Source organism: Tilletiaria anomala (assembly GCF_000711695.1).
Source record: "Tilletiaria anomala UBC 951 chromosome Unknown K437scaffold_114, whole genome shotgun sequence".
NCBI classification, from domain to species: domain Eukaryota; kingdom Fungi; phylum Basidiomycota; class Exobasidiomycetes; order Georgefischeriales; family Tilletiariaceae; genus Tilletiaria; species Tilletiaria anomala.
Window position 1 is genome coordinate 35,707 of NW_013546908.1, and position 20,441 is coordinate 56,147.

General features: G+C 55.2%; 6 protein-coding genes across 6 annotated transcripts; 2 read left to right on the forward strand and 4 right to left on the reverse strand.

Moving 5' to 3' along the window:
- Positions 1 to 130: 130 nt before the first annotated feature.
- K437DRAFT_259316 (uncharacterized protein) lies at positions 131 to 1,963 on the forward strand. Its single transcript, XM_013385356.1, has 2 exons — positions 131 to 1,495; positions 1,569 to 1,963. The coding sequence occupies exons 1-2, from the start codon at positions 262 to 264 to the stop codon at positions 1,871 to 1,873; spliced, it is 1,539 nt and encodes a 512-aa protein (XP_013240810.1). The 5' UTR covers positions 131 to 261; the 3' UTR covers positions 1,874 to 1,963.
- Positions 1,964 to 2,077: 114 nt separating this feature from the next.
- K437DRAFT_21271 (uncharacterized protein) lies at positions 2,078 to 4,637 on the reverse strand. Its single transcript, XM_013385342.1, has 3 exons — positions 3,469 to 4,637; positions 3,248 to 3,342; positions 2,078 to 3,161 (listed from the first exon to the last, which is right to left on the reverse strand). The coding sequence occupies exons 1-3, from the start codon at positions 4,375 to 4,377 to the stop codon at positions 2,288 to 2,290; spliced, it is 1,878 nt and encodes a 625-aa protein (XP_013240796.1). The 5' UTR covers positions 4,378 to 4,637; the 3' UTR covers positions 2,078 to 2,287.
- Positions 4,638 to 8,770: 4,133 nt separating this feature from the next.
- Positions 8,771 to 12,492, reverse strand: K437DRAFT_259317 (uncharacterized protein). Its single transcript, XM_013385357.1, has 6 exons — positions 12,153 to 12,492; positions 11,828 to 12,077; positions 11,284 to 11,761; positions 10,110 to 11,215; positions 9,622 to 10,035; positions 8,771 to 9,558 (listed from the first exon to the last, which is right to left on the reverse strand). Exons 1-6 carry the CDS (start codon positions 12,335 to 12,337, stop codon positions 8,899 to 8,901), a joined length of 3,093 nt encoding a protein of 1,030 aa, XP_013240811.1. The 5' UTR covers positions 12,338 to 12,492; the 3' UTR covers positions 8,771 to 8,898.
- An 819-nt stretch (positions 12,493 to 13,311) lies between these two features.
- K437DRAFT_259318 (uncharacterized protein) lies at positions 13,312 to 14,608 on the reverse strand. Its single transcript, XM_013385358.1, has one exon. It carries the CDS (start codon positions 14,537 to 14,539, stop codon positions 13,319 to 13,321), a length of 1,221 nt encoding a protein of 406 aa, XP_013240812.1. The 5' UTR covers positions 14,540 to 14,608; the 3' UTR covers positions 13,312 to 13,318.
- A 198-nt stretch (positions 14,609 to 14,806) lies between these two features.
- K437DRAFT_251143 (uncharacterized protein) lies at positions 14,807 to 15,887 on the forward strand. Its single transcript, XM_013385359.1, has 2 exons — positions 14,807 to 15,228; positions 15,301 to 15,887. The coding sequence occupies exons 1-2, from the start codon at positions 14,992 to 14,994 to the stop codon at positions 15,742 to 15,744; spliced, it is 681 nt and encodes a 226-aa protein (XP_013240813.1). The 5' UTR covers positions 14,807 to 14,991; the 3' UTR covers positions 15,745 to 15,887.
- Positions 15,638 to 20,423, reverse strand: K437DRAFT_276213 (uncharacterized protein; the record flags this gene model as incomplete). The annotated part of the gene is made up of 3 exons (XM_013385360.1): positions 15,638 to 19,025; positions 19,157 to 19,835; positions 19,919 to 20,423. 3 exons carry the CDS (start codon positions 20,421 to 20,423, stop codon positions 15,896 to 15,898), a joined length of 4,314 nt encoding a protein of 1,437 aa, XP_013240814.1. The 3' UTR covers positions 15,638 to 15,895.
- Positions 20,424 to 20,441: the final 18 nt, after the last annotated feature.

Here is a 20,441-nt window from a genome sequence, read left to right on the forward strand (position 1 = left end):
CACCCGCTGCGCGCACGCACCACCACTGACAAGGACCGCGTGCCTTTTCGTCCCTCGGGCCGCGCGTGAGCCGCATCAACCACCCACACCGAGGCAATAGTCATGGAAAGCTACCGGCATAAATATGGGTTCATCACCTTTGACTTAAAGATCCAAGGGAGAGCATGAAGTTCCCACGATCTCGAGTTGCACGCCAGGCCATCGGGCAATGCGGCGGACAAGGACCGCGCAACTCACGGAAGTCGTCTGCATGAGCTCGATATGGCGTCATCGTCTTCAGCTCACTACGGCTTCCCCGAGTGGGAGGGCCGGCAGCGCGACAGCGGCAGCAGCAAGCGACATCGTAGAGAGGCGAAACGGAAGCTCCATCCCAGCCTGCTTGAGAGAACTGCTTGGCGACTAGCCGAAATCTTGACGGCGTGCAGCTTCCTGCTCGAAGCGTTTCTGACATGGTGCTGCAGTCTCTACTTTTGGCTATGCTACGATGTCCTGCGTCTTGACGAGGCCTTAGGGTCTGCGAGATCGACTTTCGGGGCGCATTCTCGCGCGTCTCCCTCGCGACATGCTACACCTAGTGGTGCATCTCAAGGGGCCTGGTGCGACGCAAGCAAAGGTTCGGCCATCGTACTGTACGGTGCACCAAGCTCGCAACTCTTAGCACAAAGCCTGGCGATATCGCTCGCATCCTGCCGGACATGCGTGTCCGGCTCTCGCTTTCCTTCCCCGCGCAAAGCGACCGCGTCTTCAGCTTCGCTACCGACCCACGCCAGCCTTCTAAATCGCTTGTACGACAAGCTTCTTTGCCTGTTCTCGACAGACGTTTCGTACTTTGGCGCCCGCAATCACCGTAGCGGGCGAGAGCCATTCACTGTCATTACACTAGTACCCGGCCCCGACGACCTGAGCCCTCTGATCCATGCATGGGCTTCCAAGAAGGCCAAGCTTGAGCATCCTCGAGCATCCCAAACGCACGAGGAAGACACAACACCCAGAACGCCTCGTTCTCCCGAAGAAGCACGCAGCCGCCCTTCCTCCCCGCCTTCAAGCAGCACCCCGGGCCGACGCTCGCGGTCGCGAACCCTGAGCTGGGGCCAATGGTCCGCCGCATCTGGCATCGTCGGCTTCCGCGATCTGTGGAAAGGACTTCGAGTAGGCGAGGATTCTCGACGCAGCGAATTTGGCGCAGTCATACCGGTCGTGTGCGACGTTTCAACTCCCGAAGGGCTCGCGCATGCCAAGAGCACCGCCATGTCGTACTGCAACTCGCACAATCTCCTTCTTCGTGGTCTCATACTCGTTCCCGCAGGCTTGGCGCCCATGGTGCACGACGCGATCGACTCTCCCCGGGACTCGGAGGCCGCAATGCTGTTCAATGAGTTGTCACCTATGCTCCGACACGACCGAGGCAGGGTTGTCCGCCTGGCTACGTCGAGAAGTGATTCTCTCTGGGTTCTGAATACAGAGGAAGACTTGCATGCGGCGACGGTCCAGTTGCGTGAGTGGGTTGCAGGGGTAGTGCATGCAACTTTTGTTGGCGGAAAGCTCATCGGCCATCCGTTCACTTTCAGGCCCAATGTTCATGCGACCACGACTGACCGAAGCAGTTTGGAACGCTCTCGACAGCGCGCTGCGTCTTCGGCTTGTGGACACACTTTCTTGCAGTCTTCGGCTCGGTGCTTTGACCCTTCAGACTCTGTTATATCCACCTACATTTGAGGAACTGGACGCCAGGCGGTTGGACGGCCCGCAGGATGTGAATGCGCTGCTCTTGTATTCCGTGCGCTCTGCCATTTCAAGAACGTACCCACGTTCAAAGTACTGCGTCGGACTTGGTCCGCGTTTGTACGACCTGAAGGAGTCACTGCTATTTTAGATCCATTTTATAGATTGATAGTAGGACAAGACGGTTAAACATACAGAACGCTTGTCGAAAGCAATAATACAGTCTTGCGATAGGAAGAGGTTTGAATACAGTCTGCACTGCTGCAAAAGAGATTTCGTAAAATAGGCTCGCTCGGCAAGCGGCTTGCGACAAGCTGGCTAAAGGCTTTCCGTATCGTCCCTCCCTGGCCAGTTAGAGGTTGAATTCTCGAGCTGCTGTTGCGATTCAATGTAGCGCCGAGTACCGCTTCTGCCATTCGAGGTGACGGATCACATTAGCATCGGAGCTCATCGGATGCGACTGCGCGTAAACATCCTGGCGATAGACTTCAGATGTTTTGTCTGGCACGTGCGAGACGCACTCCCACACCGGTCCGGCGAGTCCGTCCGGCGCGCTGCTTGAATACTACTGGAATGCGCCAGCATGAAACCTTTCCACTGGGGCAAGTTGATGGTGACGAGGAGACTGAAGCCCCTGCGATGGCGGCAGCCCATGTTCGGCGGGTAAAGACCCGTTTGAAAACATCGGCAGCCTGCTCCACTGCTGCGGTGTCCCCGTGGCTACAGTGGACGTGGCAGCAAGGTCATCGATGCTCGCACCTGTGCTGCCACCAAGCAGGCTGAAAGGCAATGGGACAATGCTGCCACTCATTGTACTGTCGACGCCATCCATGATGAAGCCGCGCTGAGGAGCAGGTGAGTCCACGATGCTCGCTGATGAGTCGAAAGTGCTTGAAAGAGACTTCAAGACGCTTATGGGCGAGTCATAGATGCTTGCAGACCCCGTGGACGTTCGCTGCCTACAAGTCGTCGAAGGCGGCAGGACTGACACCCATGACGGTACGCTGTGCGGGGAAAGGTCACAATGGTCATGCGCTAAGTCAAACCCGCTGGCGCTCCATTGATGCTCAGGATAGCTGCTGTGGCTTATCTTGTCAATGTACGCCCGAGTAGCGCTGCGTGGAACGGAGACGGGAATGGGTTCAAGATGTTCCTTGCTTACTACCAGGCGCTGCTGACGCAATCGACGGCTTCGGGCCGAAGTGCTTGAGGAAATCGGCTCTTTCGAAGTACCGGACAATGAAGTGCTTGCGTTGCCCAGCGTCTGACGCCCAGAGCTTGACTCACTTTCAGGCGAGGGTTGCGACGCTGAATCATACCCTGTATCGCTTGAGGAGGCAAAAGCTTGGATATGGGCTCTGGCCAGCTCTCTCTCTCTTTTGCGAATCCGTCGGCTTTGGAAATCCACACCAGCAGCATGCAGCATCAATTTCTCTACTCTGTTGATCAAACAAGAGGCAAGGTAGACATGTCAGAATGCATGCACTCAGATGTGTGGTTTACACGTCATCACCTTGACACTCACTTAGTCGGCGGCCCCCTCTTCTTCAAGGTATCCGTGATCATGCACGCTCTCCCAAGCTTTTGGCACTTGCCACACATTGGCTTGACTCGATCGCACTGTATTCCATTCCAAACAGGACCAAAATATAAAATAAAATGTCCATCATTAGTTTCTGATACGCACCGTGCGCAATGGAGCAATTTTCGTCCGGTATGCAGCCAGCGAAGGTGTGCCTCTCTCACCTTGATCTTCCTTTTCCTACAAAAGTCGCATGCCGCATCCGTCTCGCCACCTGGTTCACACCTCGCGCGCAATTTGGCGATGACTTGGGCATCGTGCAGCATCTTCTCTTGGGAGGACAGCAGGGAGGTCGCGAATTTGTCTGCCAATACTGAGCTGCCGACAATCAGTGCGCCGAATCCGACGGTGACCGATCCAGAGCTGGAGCCCGTCGCAGACCCGCTGCTACCACCAAGAACTTCAGCACTGATCCTGCCTGGTGAAGTGGAAGACGACGGTGACAGCTGGGGCTCTGGAGCGACAAATTCGCTTAATGGAACTAAAGCCGTAAGACCAGCAGTGACTGGCGAGCTGGACAACGCCGTGCTGTCGGAACTTGGCGATAAGGGAATCATCGGTTCGATCGCATCAGCGGCGGGACTCGAGTCAGGCCCTTCGGATAGCAGTTGATGTTGCTGAAGGACTGGTTGGGATGCTATCTCTACCGTGCACGGCTGCCACCGGTCATATGGATGCGCATGTGTTGGGTTAGGCTTGAATTGGTTGTTTGCGCTGGAGACCGACGACGAATAAACATCGTGCTCATGGCTCCCTGCTGTGCCAGACAGATAAGTATTGTAATTGGGGCGCGGGTGATACGAGGCGGAGGTCGTCATCGATTCTGAGTAGTGATGATGCAACTGTTGGTCAAGTCCACGCCAATTAGCAGCCGAAGCTCCGATAGCAGATGAAGACATCGAGCTTTCCGTGGAGTCTCGGTCATGACAATGTAGAAAGCCCTGGATACGTGAATCGTTGATGGTGTCAGATACGATAGGCCGTCCGTATCCGCGCGCCACACGTTCTTTCTCGAAGGGTCGAAACATGGCGGTCGAGGGCTGTATTGAACAGTTGCCAGTCGCAAGTATCATCGCTGGGAGCCCAAGGTGAGGATTGGAGGTGGCGCGATGCCCGAATGTTAAAGGTATCGTATCTGTAGCGTTATGAAAGGGTCGAAGTTAGCCATCTGCAGCCTTGCAGGCGACGAGCAAGGGTCGATGCGCTGTTGCGTGACAAGTGGAATGGCCCATGGAAGCTATTTAAGGAGGGCTTCTGGCTAAGGCCTATCCCCCTAACCTTTTATGGTTAGGTCTCTGGGGTGTCGACGGCACGTGGGGCACATCAGAGAGACTTTATTTCTCCACATGCAAGCCAGTAATTCAGGACCATTGATGTCGAAGATACGATGGACGAGCATGAGCGATGAGCAAGATGAGACATCTGGAGAACCAGAGATGAGGGCACGTCTTGGACGTGGGGCACAAATTCTGTTCTTTACACCAAGGTGAAAGGTCAGGCAGACTCGCAATACGATATTGTTGTGAGGGTTGGAACTTGGAATAAACGGGAGTGTGATCGAATGACGCGGCTCGGTTGCAAGTTCTCAGGGAGATGTGCCTGCAGGCTTCGTCTTGCTTTCTGCGGGGGCTGCCGCTGTGTCAGTCTGGCCACTGTCTGGCATCATCTGGACCTTTTTCGGAAGCGCTGCTGTGGTCAATGCCTGCGCCTGCCAGCGGCTCTCGAGGTCAACGTTATGCGCATTTGTCTGTCGGCGTGAGTGGCTGGCGGACAGGTACGTATGCAGGCCAGCCCTCAGAATTCATGGCCTCTGTTGACTGGATGCTGGTGTTGGCGAGCAGACTGCCCATTTCGGACTCATGGCGATTATGAAAGCACACGCAAGAGACCTGGAACTGCGCAAGTGCTTGCAGTGTAAGGCATGCACACACTACGCAGTCCAGTGGAGTGTCGCAGCCTCGCCGCAAGCCACAATGTCGCAGGTTGCACGAGTTCTTTTTTTGATTAGCAATATCAAGCTCCCACTATGTACATATCTGGTGTTTTGATAAGGGCCCGAAACGGGTATCGATGGACATAGGACGGGCGACCGTGAGCAGCCTACGCGGGGATAGCAACTGTCAAGACGCCAGTGCACAGCGTTGTGCGGAACAATGGGCAAGTGCAGACGAGAAGTGATCACTTTGGTGTGGCTTTTACGGGGAGGCCGAATCCGGTGCATACATGCCAATGCACTTCCATTGTCATAATCAAGCCATAGGAACGAGGCAACTGCTACCAGTGTACAGCTGCCATCTGCTGCCTGCAGCAGTTTACATATGCCCTCTGTGTGCCTGAGGTTGACCATGTTCAAGACTCTCCAGAGACCAACCCCCGAGTATCTACTTGTATGTAGCGACCAAAATGGAAAGCAGTGGATAGCACCACTTTTTTGTCAGTCGGCAAGCCGCATAACAAATGCCTGAGGCTGTCTCTCATGGAATATTTTTTCACATCTCTTTTGGCTGTGAAAATGCGGACTTCCCGAATTCCGTGTTCCGCTGTCCTCTGCGTTGACAAAAAGTGAAACAATGCAAGCAATTGAATCGAGTGGCAGTTTGAATGGTTAGGACTTTGGAGGCACACTTCCAGAAAATGTAGGCATATCCGCAAAAGGCCCAGGAGCTCTCGGATCCGCGAAGTCAGGCTCTCGAAATCCCTCCTGGGCAGCACGAGGCCTGATGCGCCGATGTGATTGACGCAGCCCCACAAAATTGCGACCACTCGCGAAAGTGTGAAGCTCTCCGCCATGATTGAGAGATAGATAAGATATGCATCAGCACTAAATCCCAAATGAAGCCCGGAACTCAAAAGCGCAAGCCTGTTCCTATACCCAAGCGTTCCAGCAAGCATCAAGCATCAGATGTCAAGCTATCTCAGGCGTCAAATATCAGGTAAGTCAAACCGAGGCCCTTTCTCCCCCATCCGTCGCGATGATTACATAGATCGATGAATTGCATTATATCAAGCCCATGCACTTATAATTTGTTTGAAACGGTGTGAAAGCCATTATTGAAATCAATACACTGACAGAGTCAGATATGGTCAGATTCAAAGTATATCATGTGAAACTTGAGTTCATGCTCAACATCAAGTAGGCTAAATACACTGTAAAATGTATGGACTATATATAGGTGGTGGCAGTCAGCGGCTGGGCATATAAAGCTCACAGGTGAGCCACATAAGGACAATTGGAGCGTAGCAATGCTTAGATACTCAGCCGCACTCAACAGCGAGGTGGTAGTCTCACAGCGTTTTTTTGGCTTCGTGCACGAGCAATACTCTTTGGGAGCCCCATCCTAGTTTCCAATTATCTGTGACTGGAAGGCATAGTCTGAACAACTGTTCTTCGGCTTTGGTATTGCTTGTTCAAGTTTACTGACTCCACCTTCCGCGTCACACATGGTGGACTCCCACATAGGCTGAACAAATATGTATAATTGCAAACTTGACCCTATAATTGAAATTGATTCTGATTTTGATGGTTGGCGAGGCAAAAAGAGTGTCATTACATAATACTTTTCAGTTTCCATGGCATCAGCGATCAAGCGATCAGGCACGGAGGACTCTCGGAGATGAGCAATCCAATAACTATATACATATATGCACTCGTACACCTCACATGTGTGCACCGTTTGAATAGGTCATTGATAAAATATAAATATATATTGTCATCTGAACATGCCTGAAATCTGAAAGTGAGCTCTTGAGCTCTGCAGTATGTATGTCAAGTATGGTATAGTAGCCAAGTGCCAGGTGACAACTGTACATGGCTCTGCACAGAATGCACGCATTCTCATGTTCAATGTCGATGGACTTCCTATACATTTATACATTGTATTTGTGCCTCTTATTGTCATGAGCGGTGAACGCTGATGTGTGACTTATCGCTTGAGACCATTCCAGACAATTTCCAAGTCATAGAGGGGTGACGCTGGTAACGAAATGCAGTCGCAAAAGAAGCCAGCTCGAGGCTGTAAGGCTTTCGCCCTTGCCTTAAACATGTCGCTGAGGCGCTGGAAGAAAGGCCCTGGACTATGGTACCATCCCAAATCTCGCTTGCGGGGATAGGCGCAACTATGGTTTGGCGAAATCGTTTGAAGGAAGCAGGTTTTGGACACGTTGAGGGTTGACGCGTTGCCGTGTTGAGGCCCTGACCTTGGAATTGGAGCATTAGATGTGGGCTATTAGCGAGAAAATATCGAAATAAATATTCGTATGTATAGGATAGGACTGTCATAAAACAGAGGAAAGTATGTAGGTCGGCTCAAATGTTTACAAATGCAAGTCTCCATGATCGAACCATGCTAACATGAGGCTGAATCATGGTCTGCCTGCTCACTGCTCCCACTCTGTTCTCTAATATGTAGAGTCGAACTTGCGCTCTCGTTTGAAGTGAAAAGTTTGGAAGTGTTGATGACGTGATGAAGTGCGGCTTGAGTTTTGGCAGTTTTTCGAGACGCCAATTGGCTCTTCATAGGAACGAGCTGGAAGAGCGTCTGGGCCATCCCTGTGTACCCTGGTCCAACTCTCGTTCCTGGCCCAGTAGGGTTCCTGGTTGTTGGGTGCTGGGATAGAGGAGGGGGGACACACCTGACACGCCTGGATCTCCTCGGGACCCTGGCAGGCAAACCACCATTTCCAACGAACGTGGATGTCGGAATTAAATTCTGGACCGCACACAGTAGACATTCTTCCGATGACTATACGTACAAACAGGGCAACTGCGCAGAGACCAGAGTGCAGACTGCTCATCTGTTCTCGGTAGTAGTGGACACCAACCTGGATCTCGACCTTGTTGCACTCATGTCTACATCGCAAATGCTGGATGCTTGTTGACGAAATGCTTAAGCCTGGTTCTGCCTGAACATGCTTGAGTCCTGGACTCTCACCTGATTAATGATGAAATGACGAAGCGCCTGGCATTCGGACCGCTGGATGACAGTGAGCGACATTGTATGTATCGCTCACCACGACCTGGCACCAGATTAGTCTGAGGGTGTACTCGACAAGTGCGACTCCAACAATGATGGTACCGTATGAAAAAGGCGGGAGCAAGCACCTGGGGAACCCGCGCCTGCCTGTTGGGACTCTGCGCAACGGAATATCGATGATATCAAACATCTGTTCCGATAGAGCGCCGCCGACTGCCAGGTGCTAAAACTCCATAGCACCTCTTCGTCAGACTTCAGCACTTCATCTCGTCAGCGATCATTTGGTGGCGCAAAGCATACCTCCCGTGCACTCAGAAATCAGGACCTTCATTGCCGTCAGCAGCAGTAGCATGGCACCGCAAAAGGTACAAGCACATATGTACGTTATCTGGGATTACTTCAGAACCTAAGGTATGCATATTCCTCAGCCCAGGTTGCTTGTTGTCTGCAGCACACGAGTAGACTTCATGAATTTACGATACTAGCGAAACGCTTCATGATGATGCATTGCAGGAGGTCAAGCGGCAGTCATAGAGGTGGCAAATTTGCTGACTGGTGCAGCTCAAGTGACCAGCGCCGAGCGACATGCTCACATACAGTGACTTGCCCTTCGAAGATGAATCACGCCCAATTCAAGCAGACATACGCAAGATTCTGCAGCGTCTCCCTCGACTCCTTGAACTTCTCGCCGCCCGTCTGTTCGATGGCCCTCTGTAGAGTAGCCTTGAACTCGGCCACCTTTCCCGTGAAGTGCCGGTCGAGCGTGGCGAGCTGCTGCTCAAAGTCGGCCTCCTGCAATTCGGCAAGCGAAGCGGATGCCACCGCCGAGATGGAGAGAGTCGAGACGTGCAGCGTCGATACGGACAACGAAGCATCTGCAGCAGCTGTGCCCTCAGTTCGTCCTTCTTCCCGTCTCGAAGAGCGCTGGCGCAACGCAGCCGCCTCTGCGAAGGCACCCATAACCTGCGCCATGTTTTCATCGCTGTCACTGTCCAAGCTCTTCTGTCGGCGCCTTCTGCGGCGGTGCCTGGATCGCAGCTGCGGCGGCGCAACGACTAACTTGGCCATTCCACCTGACTGGTAGGTAAAGTGGCAATGGGCGACCTGCATGCAGTAGCGCAGCAATTCAAGCATGAGCGTATGCAGCTTGGCGTGGGCTTTGTCCAGGAAGAGATGCTTTCGCAAATCGCGCAGAGCGGCATCGTGTGCTTCAATCAATCCGTTGACGGACGACGCGCGGGACAGGCCTGCACCGAGCTTTGCATTGAACTTCCCAATCACCTACAGGCGTGAGCAGAATGCAGGTCAGCAAGCATCATTTTGCGGGTTCCCAAAGTTACTCACATCTGTATTGCAATAGCTGGTGAAAGTGTTGACGAGCCAAATCAGACGTCGGCGGAGAGGATAAAGTTGTTTCGGGTCTGGTAATCCGATCGCAAAACTACGCTCTGCCGCGGTGCCAGGTTTTGTCCTGCCTATTCGGTCGACGAGATGCTTGACCCGCTTGAGGCTGAGCAGTAGCGAGAAAGTCGAACGGTAGAGCGACAGGGCATCGCCGGAAATGACGAATGTCAGAGGCCACGGGACTGCGTAGCCGATCTGCAAGGCGCGGACCCATTCGAGCGAGAAAGGGTCTTTGACGATCGCGCTTTGAAACTTGAAGCTAACCAGACTAGTGTCAAGCCACTGCTCTGCTTGCGCCGAGTCTCGCAGCGCGGTGGTCAGTGTTTGAGCGTCGATCGCCTCGTTCGAGGCGATCTGCGAATCCATGACCGCATCAGTGGAAATTCTAACAGCTCTGCCTGATCAGGTGTAGCTATTTGCACACACACCTTCAAGAATATTTCTTCGCACCAAGCGTGCATTTCTGCGCCTCTACGCATCAAAAAGAGGTCTTGAATGGCAGTGAGATGGCCGTAAAGATCACGACCGTCTTCGACAGTGGGGAGGACATAATAGTCATGCGCGCGCTTTTGCGAGAGTCGGATCTGAGGCAGCATCGCTTGGATAGCCGCTTGCGCCATGGGTATCGCGGACTCGATCTCCATGCCTTCTTTCTTGCTACTGTCGTATTGAAGCGAAAAGGATGTTGGGCGATCGAAAGGCGGCACATCTGCTTCGTCGCGAAATGCGCGAAGCAAGCCGATGCTCATACCCGCTTGCAGCAGGGTCTTTGCATGAGGCGCCATGAAAGCCGGCACATGCGGCTGTCCGCCTTGGTCTGTCGCATACGTATATCCTGCAGTCCAAAATTTGTCGTCGAAGCACGAAACGCTTGGATCGCGCTTGAACAGCTCCGACGTGCAACTCCACGCGCGTTCTCCGTCGGCGAGGTCATTGTCGAACGGTGCGCCTAGCATCAGCCATCGAGACACGCCGCCAATCAATGGTTTGGCAAGGGCGCTGAAGCACCGTGAGAGAGCTTTTTCAACGCCGACATTGACTGGGCTCCGAGTCGTCTGATGAGAGAGGATCAGCGCGTGCACCTTGTTGACCAGTGATATGGCGTCGAATCCAGCAGCTTCTTGTTCCGAGGCTACGAGCTCGTAAAGCGTGTTGAGCCCCGCTGCTCGTTGCTCGACAATCCTGAGGGTAGTAAGCAGCGAAATCGAATCTTTGCTGTCGCCGCGCTGCGCCGCATATTGTGCAAGGCGGGAATCTTCCGATGCCAGCCATGCGTTCCATTCCTCGAGGGTGATCGAAAGAGCTTCTCCGAATGACTGAAGGAGCATGGAAGGAGTGGCTGCCAGGTACACGGCGGTATCCGCTACGACGCGAACATGCTGGTGCAGAGCCACGGCCCGTCGCCACGGCGCCTTCGCAGCTCCGGCAGAAATGTGGTTGATGGAGAGAAATGACGTGTCTGTGCTGAGCGAGCTTGAGCAGAGTCGGGTCAAAAGCTCGCGAATGGCATCCGCAGTGGCTAGCTTCTTTTCGTCTGCGGCAAACACATCGGATTGCCGTCAGCCACCATCGGCTGCATAGTCTTGATCACACCTCACTCACCCCACGAAGAGACGGACAGCTGACGCGGGTCGGCGTAGGGAGGCGCCTCGTAATGCCATTTTGCAACAGCTTGATCAGTTTCCTCTCGAAAAGTTTGCAGATATTGCTGCTGCTTTTCATAGTTTTCCTTCCACAAATTTGCACTCAGACCTGCGTCCGTCTCGTAGTCCCCTCGATGCTTCGGCTCCTTCAGCGAAGATGTTCCGCGCCTTGATGGCTCCCGTCGGTTGCTTCCCTTCTCCGACACGGACTCATCTTCACTCCAATCATCACTGTCGAAGGAATCGTTTTCGTCCTCATCCCAGCCTTCTCCAACTAAAGGATCCTCTTTCAAGATTTGCTGCCACACCTTGCAGTCTTGGATCTGTTTCTGCTCGGGAGTCAGGTACATCGATCCGCTTTTACTGTCAGATGAACAATTTAGAATGATTGCCGCATGAGCTTGGGTTGAAAGTGTTGGTTGGTGAGACAGCTCGAGCTGCCAGAGCCAAACAGTGTTGATTGTCAACGGGCAATCATAAAAACTTCGTTCAGAGCATCTCACCAGGAGCTTCAGCATCTCAGGCAGCGATCTGTTTCGAAGCAGCGGTTCAGCTGGAGGGGCGAGGCTTTTCCCCTTCGGTGCACCATCTTTGTTCAAATATTGCACTTCGTGTCGTTGCAATTCATGTAGCTCCAGGGCCGATTGATAGATCTTGTCGGACTCGGAGACGACCGACACGGTTGTCTTGTAGACTGACGTGATGGCCTCGGCGAGCTCGCTCCGAAGTGATACTTTGTGCTTCAATGCGAGGCTATTGGGAAAATGCAACCGGAATCAACGTCAGATGCGGGTGTCGTCGCAAGTCTCAAGCCAGCCTTTGACTCACTCGTCAAAGTGGGTCTTCAGCTCTTCTGGGCGCAGAGCAGGCTCCCTGGTTTGCTGTGCAAGGATGCGAGATGCCAAACGTTCCTTGTCGGCGAGCGTCTCGCCGCTACCGCTGCTTTCACTCTCATCATGAAAGGAGCTTACCAGCGCCGAAACCAGCCTTTGCCTCTCGGGCCGCATGGTCATGTGAAAGCGCTACCCTCAAACGGCAACGGCGCGGATGCTTGCTGCAGCGCCAGCCCAAGCCTCGCGTGAAGGTCGATAATCAGTTCTGGCGTGTGGGTGCTGAAAATCCAGATCATGAGCTACTATTCTCACAAGTGAGATATGCGCATTTGTCCTCATCTCTATGTATATAGTGCAAGGGCCAAGCCGCTCAGCCCAAGGTGTTGGTTCTCATTTGGGTTGGTTGATGTTGCTTCGCGTGTATTTCATCCCAATCTCATCATCTTCCGCTACGCGTCGCGTCGCGAGTCGGGAACTTGAGACAACTCTCATCAGCACAATCAGTATATCAAGCTCACGCCACCATTAATCAAAGTCGTTTTACAGCTTACGTCTCAGCTATATCAGTCACTGTTCAAACAGGCTCTAGCATCAGCAGCCGGTCCAAAGCATCAGTAGTACGTCCGTAACTCAGCATCTCAGGCCTCGCTGCGATCGCAACGCGTCGCCAAGGTTAGGGATCTGTGCACCCGAAACGATCATCTTGTACGACACGCGCTGATCCCATAGCAACACGTCCCACAGCTCTGCGACCTCTTAGAGAGCTGCGAGATAATAGCTCAGGCGTCTATTTAGCGAGTGGCAGGCCTTGGAAAGCTGCTGGCGCAGCGCAGTCTGCTCCCTGCACCAGAATTGAAGTGCTGCAGCACGTCGCCACTGTCACTAAGCGTCGCAGCGACAAAAGGGCCGTCGCTCGTTCACATTCAATGTTTCCCCTTATGCCGCTTGCCTGGGGGCATCCGCTTTTTTGCTGCCACAAATGTTCCATTGATGGAAGCCATGTTGGACTGCCGCTGATCACGACCATATCTTCCCTCCATTGAATGCGACAGGATCAAGAAGCCATGAAGCATATCGTCACTGGATGGCGCAATACCTGAGCAGCTCGCAATCTCTCTCGTTTGCCACCATATAAAAGAAACAGATGAGACAGCCCTCGATTTAATTTCCTTCATCTCTCCATTTGTAGAGTACAACAGCATCTGCCAATTTGCGATCCCAGGCGTCTTCTGCCCATGCTATTTGAGAGTCTTCCTCGGCGACCTGATCCGTGACATCAGCTGTCCAGAAACTCCCGTCATCGGGCTTACTAGCTATCAGGAACGGTTCTATCGTATCATCTGATGGCCTGTAGCGCTCCCGAAGCAGCTCCATCGTCCTCTCCACAGCACCCATGCCATATTCGCTGTGCCCAAGCCCGCAGATAGCAAACACAATGCCATCACCACATCCACTCGCCGAATTGATGAGCTGAGAGGTAATTGTGTGCGCAAAGAATGCATCTTTTAGCGCTTGAGCGGTCTCGAATCCTTTACTCTGCGGGCCCGGCTCGCATAGCAGCTCTGTCGGGTATCTCGCTGTGTAATTCTTTGCTTCCGATTGGGGTTCTTGCACGTCGGGTGGTAGGGCCGGAAAAATAACGGGTTGATTTGGGCGCATGAGTGACTTTATGTAGCTGCGATGGGCAAGCGAGATATTCGTGACGAGATCCCAGCGGGTAAATGCAGGTGCTGCGTGGTTGGAAGTGTCATAGGACATCCTCGTCCTTTCGGCATCCTTTACTGCGTCGAGCCCGTCCTTGAATGCAAGTTTTGCCCACTGCCGAGGCGGGAAGCCTCCAACAACACGCACTCCAAGTTCTTGTGCGAGAACCAAGAGCGGGATGTAGTGGCTCATATCGAAACCTTCCTGACTTTCCTCGCCATACATCTCGGCTAGTTCGGCTACTTGAAGGTCACCGGCCACGAATCCGTCGAGCAAAGCCTGATCTAAGAGTGAGAAATGCTCGATAACCATGCTGATCCGTGGGCCCCTCGCTTGAGGTTCAGATTTTGGCGATTCGAGCGCTCGAAAGGCTCGCACAAGATCATGCAGAGCTTGCATCTGCGCATGTAAGACTTGAGGCTGATGGTGTTGCTCCCCGAAGAAAACGAGGCGCGGAGGTCTTGCTCTCCTGTTATATATCTCCACGAAGGAATGCAGCTCTTTTTCTTCAAAATTTGACATCTGGTTCCATTGCTGCATACGCACACCATTTCGAGCAGACTCGTGGACACAGCATGATCGGAAAGTGGGCAGCTGTGACAACAGAAGCCGAGGAGGGGAGAGCTTGTGGATTAAATGGGAGATCATACTTTCGTCTTCCGCAGATTCCCCCGTCATCTTGCACAATAATTACGGCAGCGCAGACCGAACCGCACGGGCTCTTCGAAAGCCCGGTCCCCCAACTTCTTCAAGGTGAAGGGGATTCTATTAATGAAAGCGGCAACGAGTACCACGTTGAGAACGCTGACCAGAGTGCCTCCCTAACCACAGAGTTCCCAGACTAGTGGCGATACATCCGCAATTGAGAAGTCGCCGAAGTAGGAAAGTCGCCGACTAAAGGGGACCTTGACGACGATGAAGTCATCGCTTCACTCAACAGCATCTCTGACATGAGAACCCATGTTGGGTTCGTTTGTCCTCGGTGACCAACCTGGGAGCGATTGCTAGCGCATAACGGACCCGTGGGCCACGACCGACTTGCTTGCCTAATTCATCTTTGACAGCCAGCGGTGCAGTGGCCAACAGAACAATTCAACTCATCCTGATTGTTCCACGCCTAAACGGTCGCAATGTCCACGCACCACCATCAACAAGACTCTGAAGCGCAGGCAACTGTGGCAGCCAATGTGCGAGTGGCAGACGAGAAGGTATCCATGGATATGGAGGCCTCACAGCAGTCGCAAAAACCGCACCAGCAAGAACAGGGTGTCGATCAAGTGTCAAATGCTGCCGTGGGCGCTCCGCCACCCAGTCGACCTACAGACCCATCGCAGTTGAGTGACGATGCGCTCGACTTCGCAAAGAGGGTACGCTTTGACTTTAAATACATAGCAACACCGTTATGTGACTGAGATTGACAATAGTCTCCTTCTTTGCAGATGTTCGACATGGCTCGGGCAGGCGATGCCAAGTTGATCGAATACCTCAAAGCTGGCTTACCTCCGAACCTGATGAACAATCGCGGTGACACGCTCCTCATGCTCGCCGCCTACCACGGCCACGCCTCTCTGGTCAAGGACATGCTCACATCTATCCCATGCCCGGCAGACCCGAATCAGCTGAATGGTAAGAGCCAGTCGCCCGTCGCAGGTGCAGTCTTCAAAGGGTTCGATGACGTGGTCAAGGTACTCATCGAAGGCGGAGCCGATCCGCTTGCAGGCCAGCCAAGCGCTGAAGCGACGGCGGGAATGCTCAAAAAACTCGAAGGAGAAGGCGGCTTCAAAGAGCTCTTTAGAAATGCACCCGGACGAGGCCAAGGTGCGCGGGAAGCGATTAATCCGGTGGAGGACCGCGAGCAGGCATGGATGGTTGCAGGACAATGACTGGTGTGGCCAAATCAAAGCGAGGGCGAAGCCATCGTGCTCAGGTAATTGCGGAATTCCGCACTATGCTGTCCCTTAGTTGCTACACACTGCTTTGTATCATACTTTGGCATTCACACGGTTTCAATAGACAAATTCTGGCTTCTGAATTTTACTTGCCCGCTAGCAGCCTTTCGAGTGCCCGATCTGTGCGATAGTTTGACTTCTCCAATGCCGTGATCACTTGGTGTCGCGCAAAGCCCATCGCGGTGAGCTGTTTCACTGGGCCCGCGTCGTCTGGCAGGGCCGAAGAGTGCGTGCTGTTGCGGGCAGCAGGGGCGTCGGCCTTACGTGGCGGCACCGCGGGAGCGCCTGTGCTGGCGCCCATTTGTTGGCCTTCCGGCTCGAACGCATCGTCGAACGAGAAGGCAGGGGCCAAAGATCCTGATGATGCATTCGCAACGGTCGGCGCGGAGGGGAAAGCCGAGTCAAAGTCAGCGAAAGCCTCGGAGACCGCGCTATTCGAAGCACCTGGGAAGTCTCCAGGTGGGTTGCTAGGCGCGTTGGTCGCTGGCGCAGCCGCAGGCGCAGCGGAAGGCGTCGCCACCGTGCGGAATGAAGGCACAAAGAAAAAGTCCGTGTCGAACGCATCGTCAAAGCCTGTCGAGGCTGGAGCAGCAGAGCTTTGTGCTGCGCTGCCGCTTGCGCTGACCGGCATGGCGGGGCCGAGATCGTTAAAAGCAGATTCGAACTCGTCAAGAGCGAGTTGTACAGGCTGCTTGGTCACGGCTGGCGCGGCTGACGAAATTTCGGGAAGTTGAGACGTCGTATTTACTGGCGTCGTGAGCGCGTCCGCGAAGGCATCGTCGCCGAAGGCGGAAGAAGTAGCTGTACCGGGTATGGAGGATAACGCGGTGGGCGCGCGTTGCGGTGCTGGAGGAGGGGCCCTTCGCGCCTTGACCGATGCAGCCGGGCTCGTGGTGGCATCGCCGCCGGGAATACCAGAAGCTACAGGGGCAGGAGAAGTGGCACCAGGTGTCGTGGCCTCTTCCGTCGGCTGTACAGCTGTGGCAAACTTCTCATGCCGGGGACGAGCGTCGTCACCACCCTCGGCATCCTCGAAGCTGTCCAGGTCGACACTGCTGCGTGCACTTGGAGAAGCGTCGAAAGGCGATGCCTCAGGCACAGGCGAGCCTGACGCTGGCCCGAAAACAGATGTAGAGCTATCCGCCTCTGTGAGCTTCTGTTTGCTCATGTCACCAACGTCCAGTGTTCGATCGGGGTCATCCGCACCTACCGAGCTGGAGCCACTGGCCCCTGGAGTTTGAACAGCACTGGCCTCGCGGCTGTGGCCCGCCTCATCCCCCGCGTTGCTCAAATCCATCCCGGTGGGACGAGTCGAGGGCTGATCGAGGTCCTCTGGTCCCTCATCTTCGTCCGACGATTGATCGTCGTCATGAGTCGCAGATACCGCGCTAGCTCCCGCCGCAATACCCCCCGCTGCTACAGCTCCAGTGCCCACCAGGGCCGCGGAAGTAGAGAGGTGCGATTCGCAATCTTCTGTACCTGTCTCATTTGACACAGTCGCGTCCGTAGCAGGCTGTGCATTGGCGGGTACAGCAGTGGCAGTGGCAGGCTGGGGGTTGTCAAAGTCGGCAAAGGCATGGTCGAACGCGATGGAGCTGCTAGCGAACTTCTGCGCTTGCCCTTCCGGTTCAAGTGTCATGTTAGGGGGAGTAGCGGCACGTGCAGGGGCACGAGCAGCGTCAAAAGAGTTGCCAAAGTCGTCGTCGAAAGCAGCAGCGGCCACCGGCGCGGAAGTCGTTTCCGAAGCTGCTGGAGCAGACGTAGGAGGGTGACCGTCTACGGCAGCTGCATTTGCATGCTCAGGAGCATCGAAGTCCCCGAACGCATCATCGAATGCGGTCTGGCCGAAATGCGCATCGCCTGCAGCTTCGGCGTCGGGGACGCCAAATGGATCGTTACTCGCGGCGGCGGCGGCAGCAGCAGTAGTCATAGTAGGGAGCGCACTGCTGTCCACCGGGTTCCCATCGTGCCTGTCATGCTCCGCACCTGAAGCAGCAGCCACGCCGCCCAAGGCATTGCCCGTTGTGATATCTGTAGCTGTTCTGACGAATCCGCCGTGCTCGACAGGAGCATCGGCGGAGGCGGTGTTGCTGCGATCGAATGGATTGGTGCTCTTCACGCTATCCATCGGACTAAGCGTACCCTCGCGACTTTGCGCCATCCCAGCACCTCGCGGTACGGCAGCAGTAGCGGACGCCTCCTCTGGCTCGCCAGCGTTGGCACCCTCCAGCTCCGCGCTTGTCTTCTGCCGCTCCGTCTCAGCCGTGGTCAGCTGTTTCTTTGCGATGGCGTTCATGCCCTTCTGTTGGCGTGCGTCCTTCCTGACCTTCTCCAGCTCCGCTTTCAGCTGTGCAGTATGCGCTTGCACTTCTGCCATCTTCTTCTTGGCGTCGCGGACGTCCTCGCGGTCGCGCATTAGCGCCTGCTCAAGCTCGTCGCGCTCCGCCTTGAGCGCGCTGAGGCTGCTCTCCTCGTGGATCAGGTCCTCGCGCAACTTCTTGAGTTCTGCCCTCTGCGCCTTAGTCTTCTCCTCGAGCCCCTGCACGAGCTTCTGCTCCGTCTCGAGCGTCGCCTTCACTGACGTCAGGCGCGCCTCGATCTCGGCGGTGGACGTCGCGTTCTGCGCAGCAGTAGTCTCGAGGGCGCTGCGTTGCGTGTTGAACCTCTCGAGCTCCTGCTCGGCCGTCTGCAAGCGTCTGCTCGTCTCGGACGTGTCAGCTGCAGCAGTATGAGCAAGTACGACAGCGCCGCCGATGCGCTCAGGTGAGCTTACTGTCGGCGAGCTGTTAAAAAAGTCGTCATCAAAGCCCGACGGAGCAGCAGAAGCAGCTGTGGACTGTGCCACACGCGGCGTTGCCGGGGCTGGCACTGGCGCAGGGGCAGGGGCACTCGAAGACGAGAAAGGTGCAGGGGCGCCTCTGCTGGCGGCGAGAGGCGCAGAAGGCGTGGGGGTCACAAAGGCCGAGGCGGCCGAGACTGGCAGGGCCAGCACATCTGCATCGTCGTCCATGATGGAGAAAAGGTCCTTCTGCGTGCCGCTCTGCGTCGGATCGACTGCCTGCGGCAACTGCTGGTTACGCAGCGACAGCGGCACGAGGCTGCGTGGCAGCGTCGGCGGAAGATCGTTACCAGCGAGCTGCTTGTTGATCAGGTGCATGGCGACGGCAAACTCGTCCTTGCTGAGTGAGCCACTCTGCGTGATGTCCGACATGTCCCTGAACGAACGAAGAGAGCGTCGGGCACCCAAAAGGTGGTATCAGATAATGCAGAGTAGTGCGATGCGATGAGTCGCGAGCCACGGCCTAAGGCTATGCCTGTGCCTGCGCCTGCGCCGCCACACACTTACCAAATGTGTGCCAAGACCGTCTCGTTGAGCTTGGACTGCATGAAGAACGGCACGACAATTTGTCCGTGGAGCTCGCCCTTTCTGGCGGTATCCAAGCCATCAAAGAAGCGATCCGAGCTCACCTTCTCGTCTGGCGTGACGTCCCACTGAGCCCCAGAGGAGAAGTAGGATGCCGGGGGAGGCGCAGGACGTTGTAGAGCAGCAGCGCCAGTCAGCTGCGGCTGGATGAAGCTGGTCGTCATAGAAGACGAAGAGGGCGGGAGGCCGGGGACGGCGCCACGGAACGACGGCACGGGGCTGCCGATCTGTCCCGTCCGCTGCCCCGCTTGCGGATAGTGGCTGCCAGTCATCTGGCGCGGGATGCCGGTCACCTGGCGCGAAATGGGCCCCTGCGAGCCGCCTGTATGCTGCGCTGCGACGGGGCTCGTCGGTGGAAACTGGGTGAAGCCCGGTGCCGGGGAGGGCGCGCCGCCCGAGGCCTGCTCGTAGAGTCCGGCGGGCAGAGCAGCGGGTATCGAGTTGAGCGTGCCGTTCATCGTGTTCTGGATGAAGTACATGCCGATGATAAAGTCGGTCAGGTCCAGTGCGCCGCGCGAGCGCGTGTCGGCCAGGCTCCAGATCGCACCAAGCTTGTCGAACGACAGCTTGGACTTGACAAAGATCTCTTTGGCCTTTTCGCCTGTGTGAGAAGACATGACGGTTCAGGAGGGAGTGCGAAGGTAGAGACGGCTGCCGGGAAACCCTTGCAAGTCTCCCACTTACCATCCAAGACACCATTCTGCGGCCCAGCGGATGCAAAGATGCGCGTGTAGCGCGCACGGTCCTCGGCCTTGATCTCAACGGCAACTGGAAAGCCGGTACCAGTGCGAGTGGGCACGGAGCCGCTTCCTGACGGCTGGGGTAGCGTGATGCCATCGAACGTGGGTGGTGGCCCGGATCGCTGGATGAGTGTCTCCGTGACGACTTCGCCGCGCTGTGCATGCCCAATGAGCCGCAGCGCGATGCTGAAGCCGCCAGCGGTGAGGAAGCCATTGTTGGCGCTGTCTGCGAGCGACCAGATCTCGCCCAAGACGCTCGCAGAGAGCTTGGAAGCGGAGAAGAACTGGACGGCAGCGTCGCCAGTAACGATGCCTGTCTGCTGCGGGTCGGCAAGGGTCCATATGTAGGCAAAGGCGGTACGCTCGGCAGGCGACAGCGCGAGCTCTACACGCACCCGCCGGCATACGCAGTGAGGAAAGATGGAAGGAATGTGAGCCCGACAATCCATCCTGACCAGAAGGATATA

Bases quoted from the DNA above. Each gene is read 5' to 3' on its own strand.
- K437DRAFT_259316 (XM_013385356.1), top strand. From the start codon at position 262: ATGGCGTCATCGTCTTCAGCTCACTACGGCTTCCCCGAGTGGGAGGGC. The intron at 1,496-1,568 runs GTGAGTGGGTTG...GTTCACTTTCAG, and splicing joins TGCGGCGACGGTCCAGTTGC to GCCCAATGTTCATGCGACCA.
- K437DRAFT_251143 (XM_013385359.1), top strand. From the start codon at position 14,992: ATGTCCACGCACCACCATCAACAAGACTCTGAAGCGCAGGCAACTGTG. The intron at 15,229-15,300 runs GTACGCTTTGAC...CCTTCTTTGCAG, and splicing joins CGCTCGACTTCGCAAAGAGG to ATGTTCGACATGGCTCGGGC.
- K437DRAFT_259318 (XM_013385358.1), bottom strand. From the start codon at position 14,539: ATGACGGGGGAATCTGCGGAAGACGAAAGTATGATCTCCCATTTAATC.
- K437DRAFT_259317 (XM_013385357.1), bottom strand. From the start codon at position 12,337: ATGACCATGCGGCCCGAGAGGCAAAGGCTGGTTTCGGCGCTGGTAAGC. The intron at 11,762-11,827 runs GTGAGATGCTCT...TGGCTCTGGCAG, and splicing joins CTGAGATGCTGAAGCTCCTG to CTCGAGCTGTCTCACCAACC. The intron at 9,559-9,621 runs GTGAGTAACTTT...TCACGCCTGTAG, and splicing joins CCAGCTATTGCAATACAGAT to GTGATTGGGAAGTTCAATGC.
- K437DRAFT_21271 (XM_013385342.1), bottom strand. From the start codon at position 4,377: ATGATACTTGCGACTGGCAACTGTTCAATACAGCCCTCGACCGCCATG. The intron at 3,343-3,468 runs GTGAGAGAGGCA...AATGGAATACAG, and splicing joins GTAGGAAAAGGAAGATCAAG to TGCGATCGAGTCAAGCCAAT. The intron at 3,162-3,247 runs GTGAGTGTCAAG...TTTGATCAACAG, and splicing joins AAGAGGGGGCCGCCGACTAA to AGTAGAGAAATTGATGCTGC.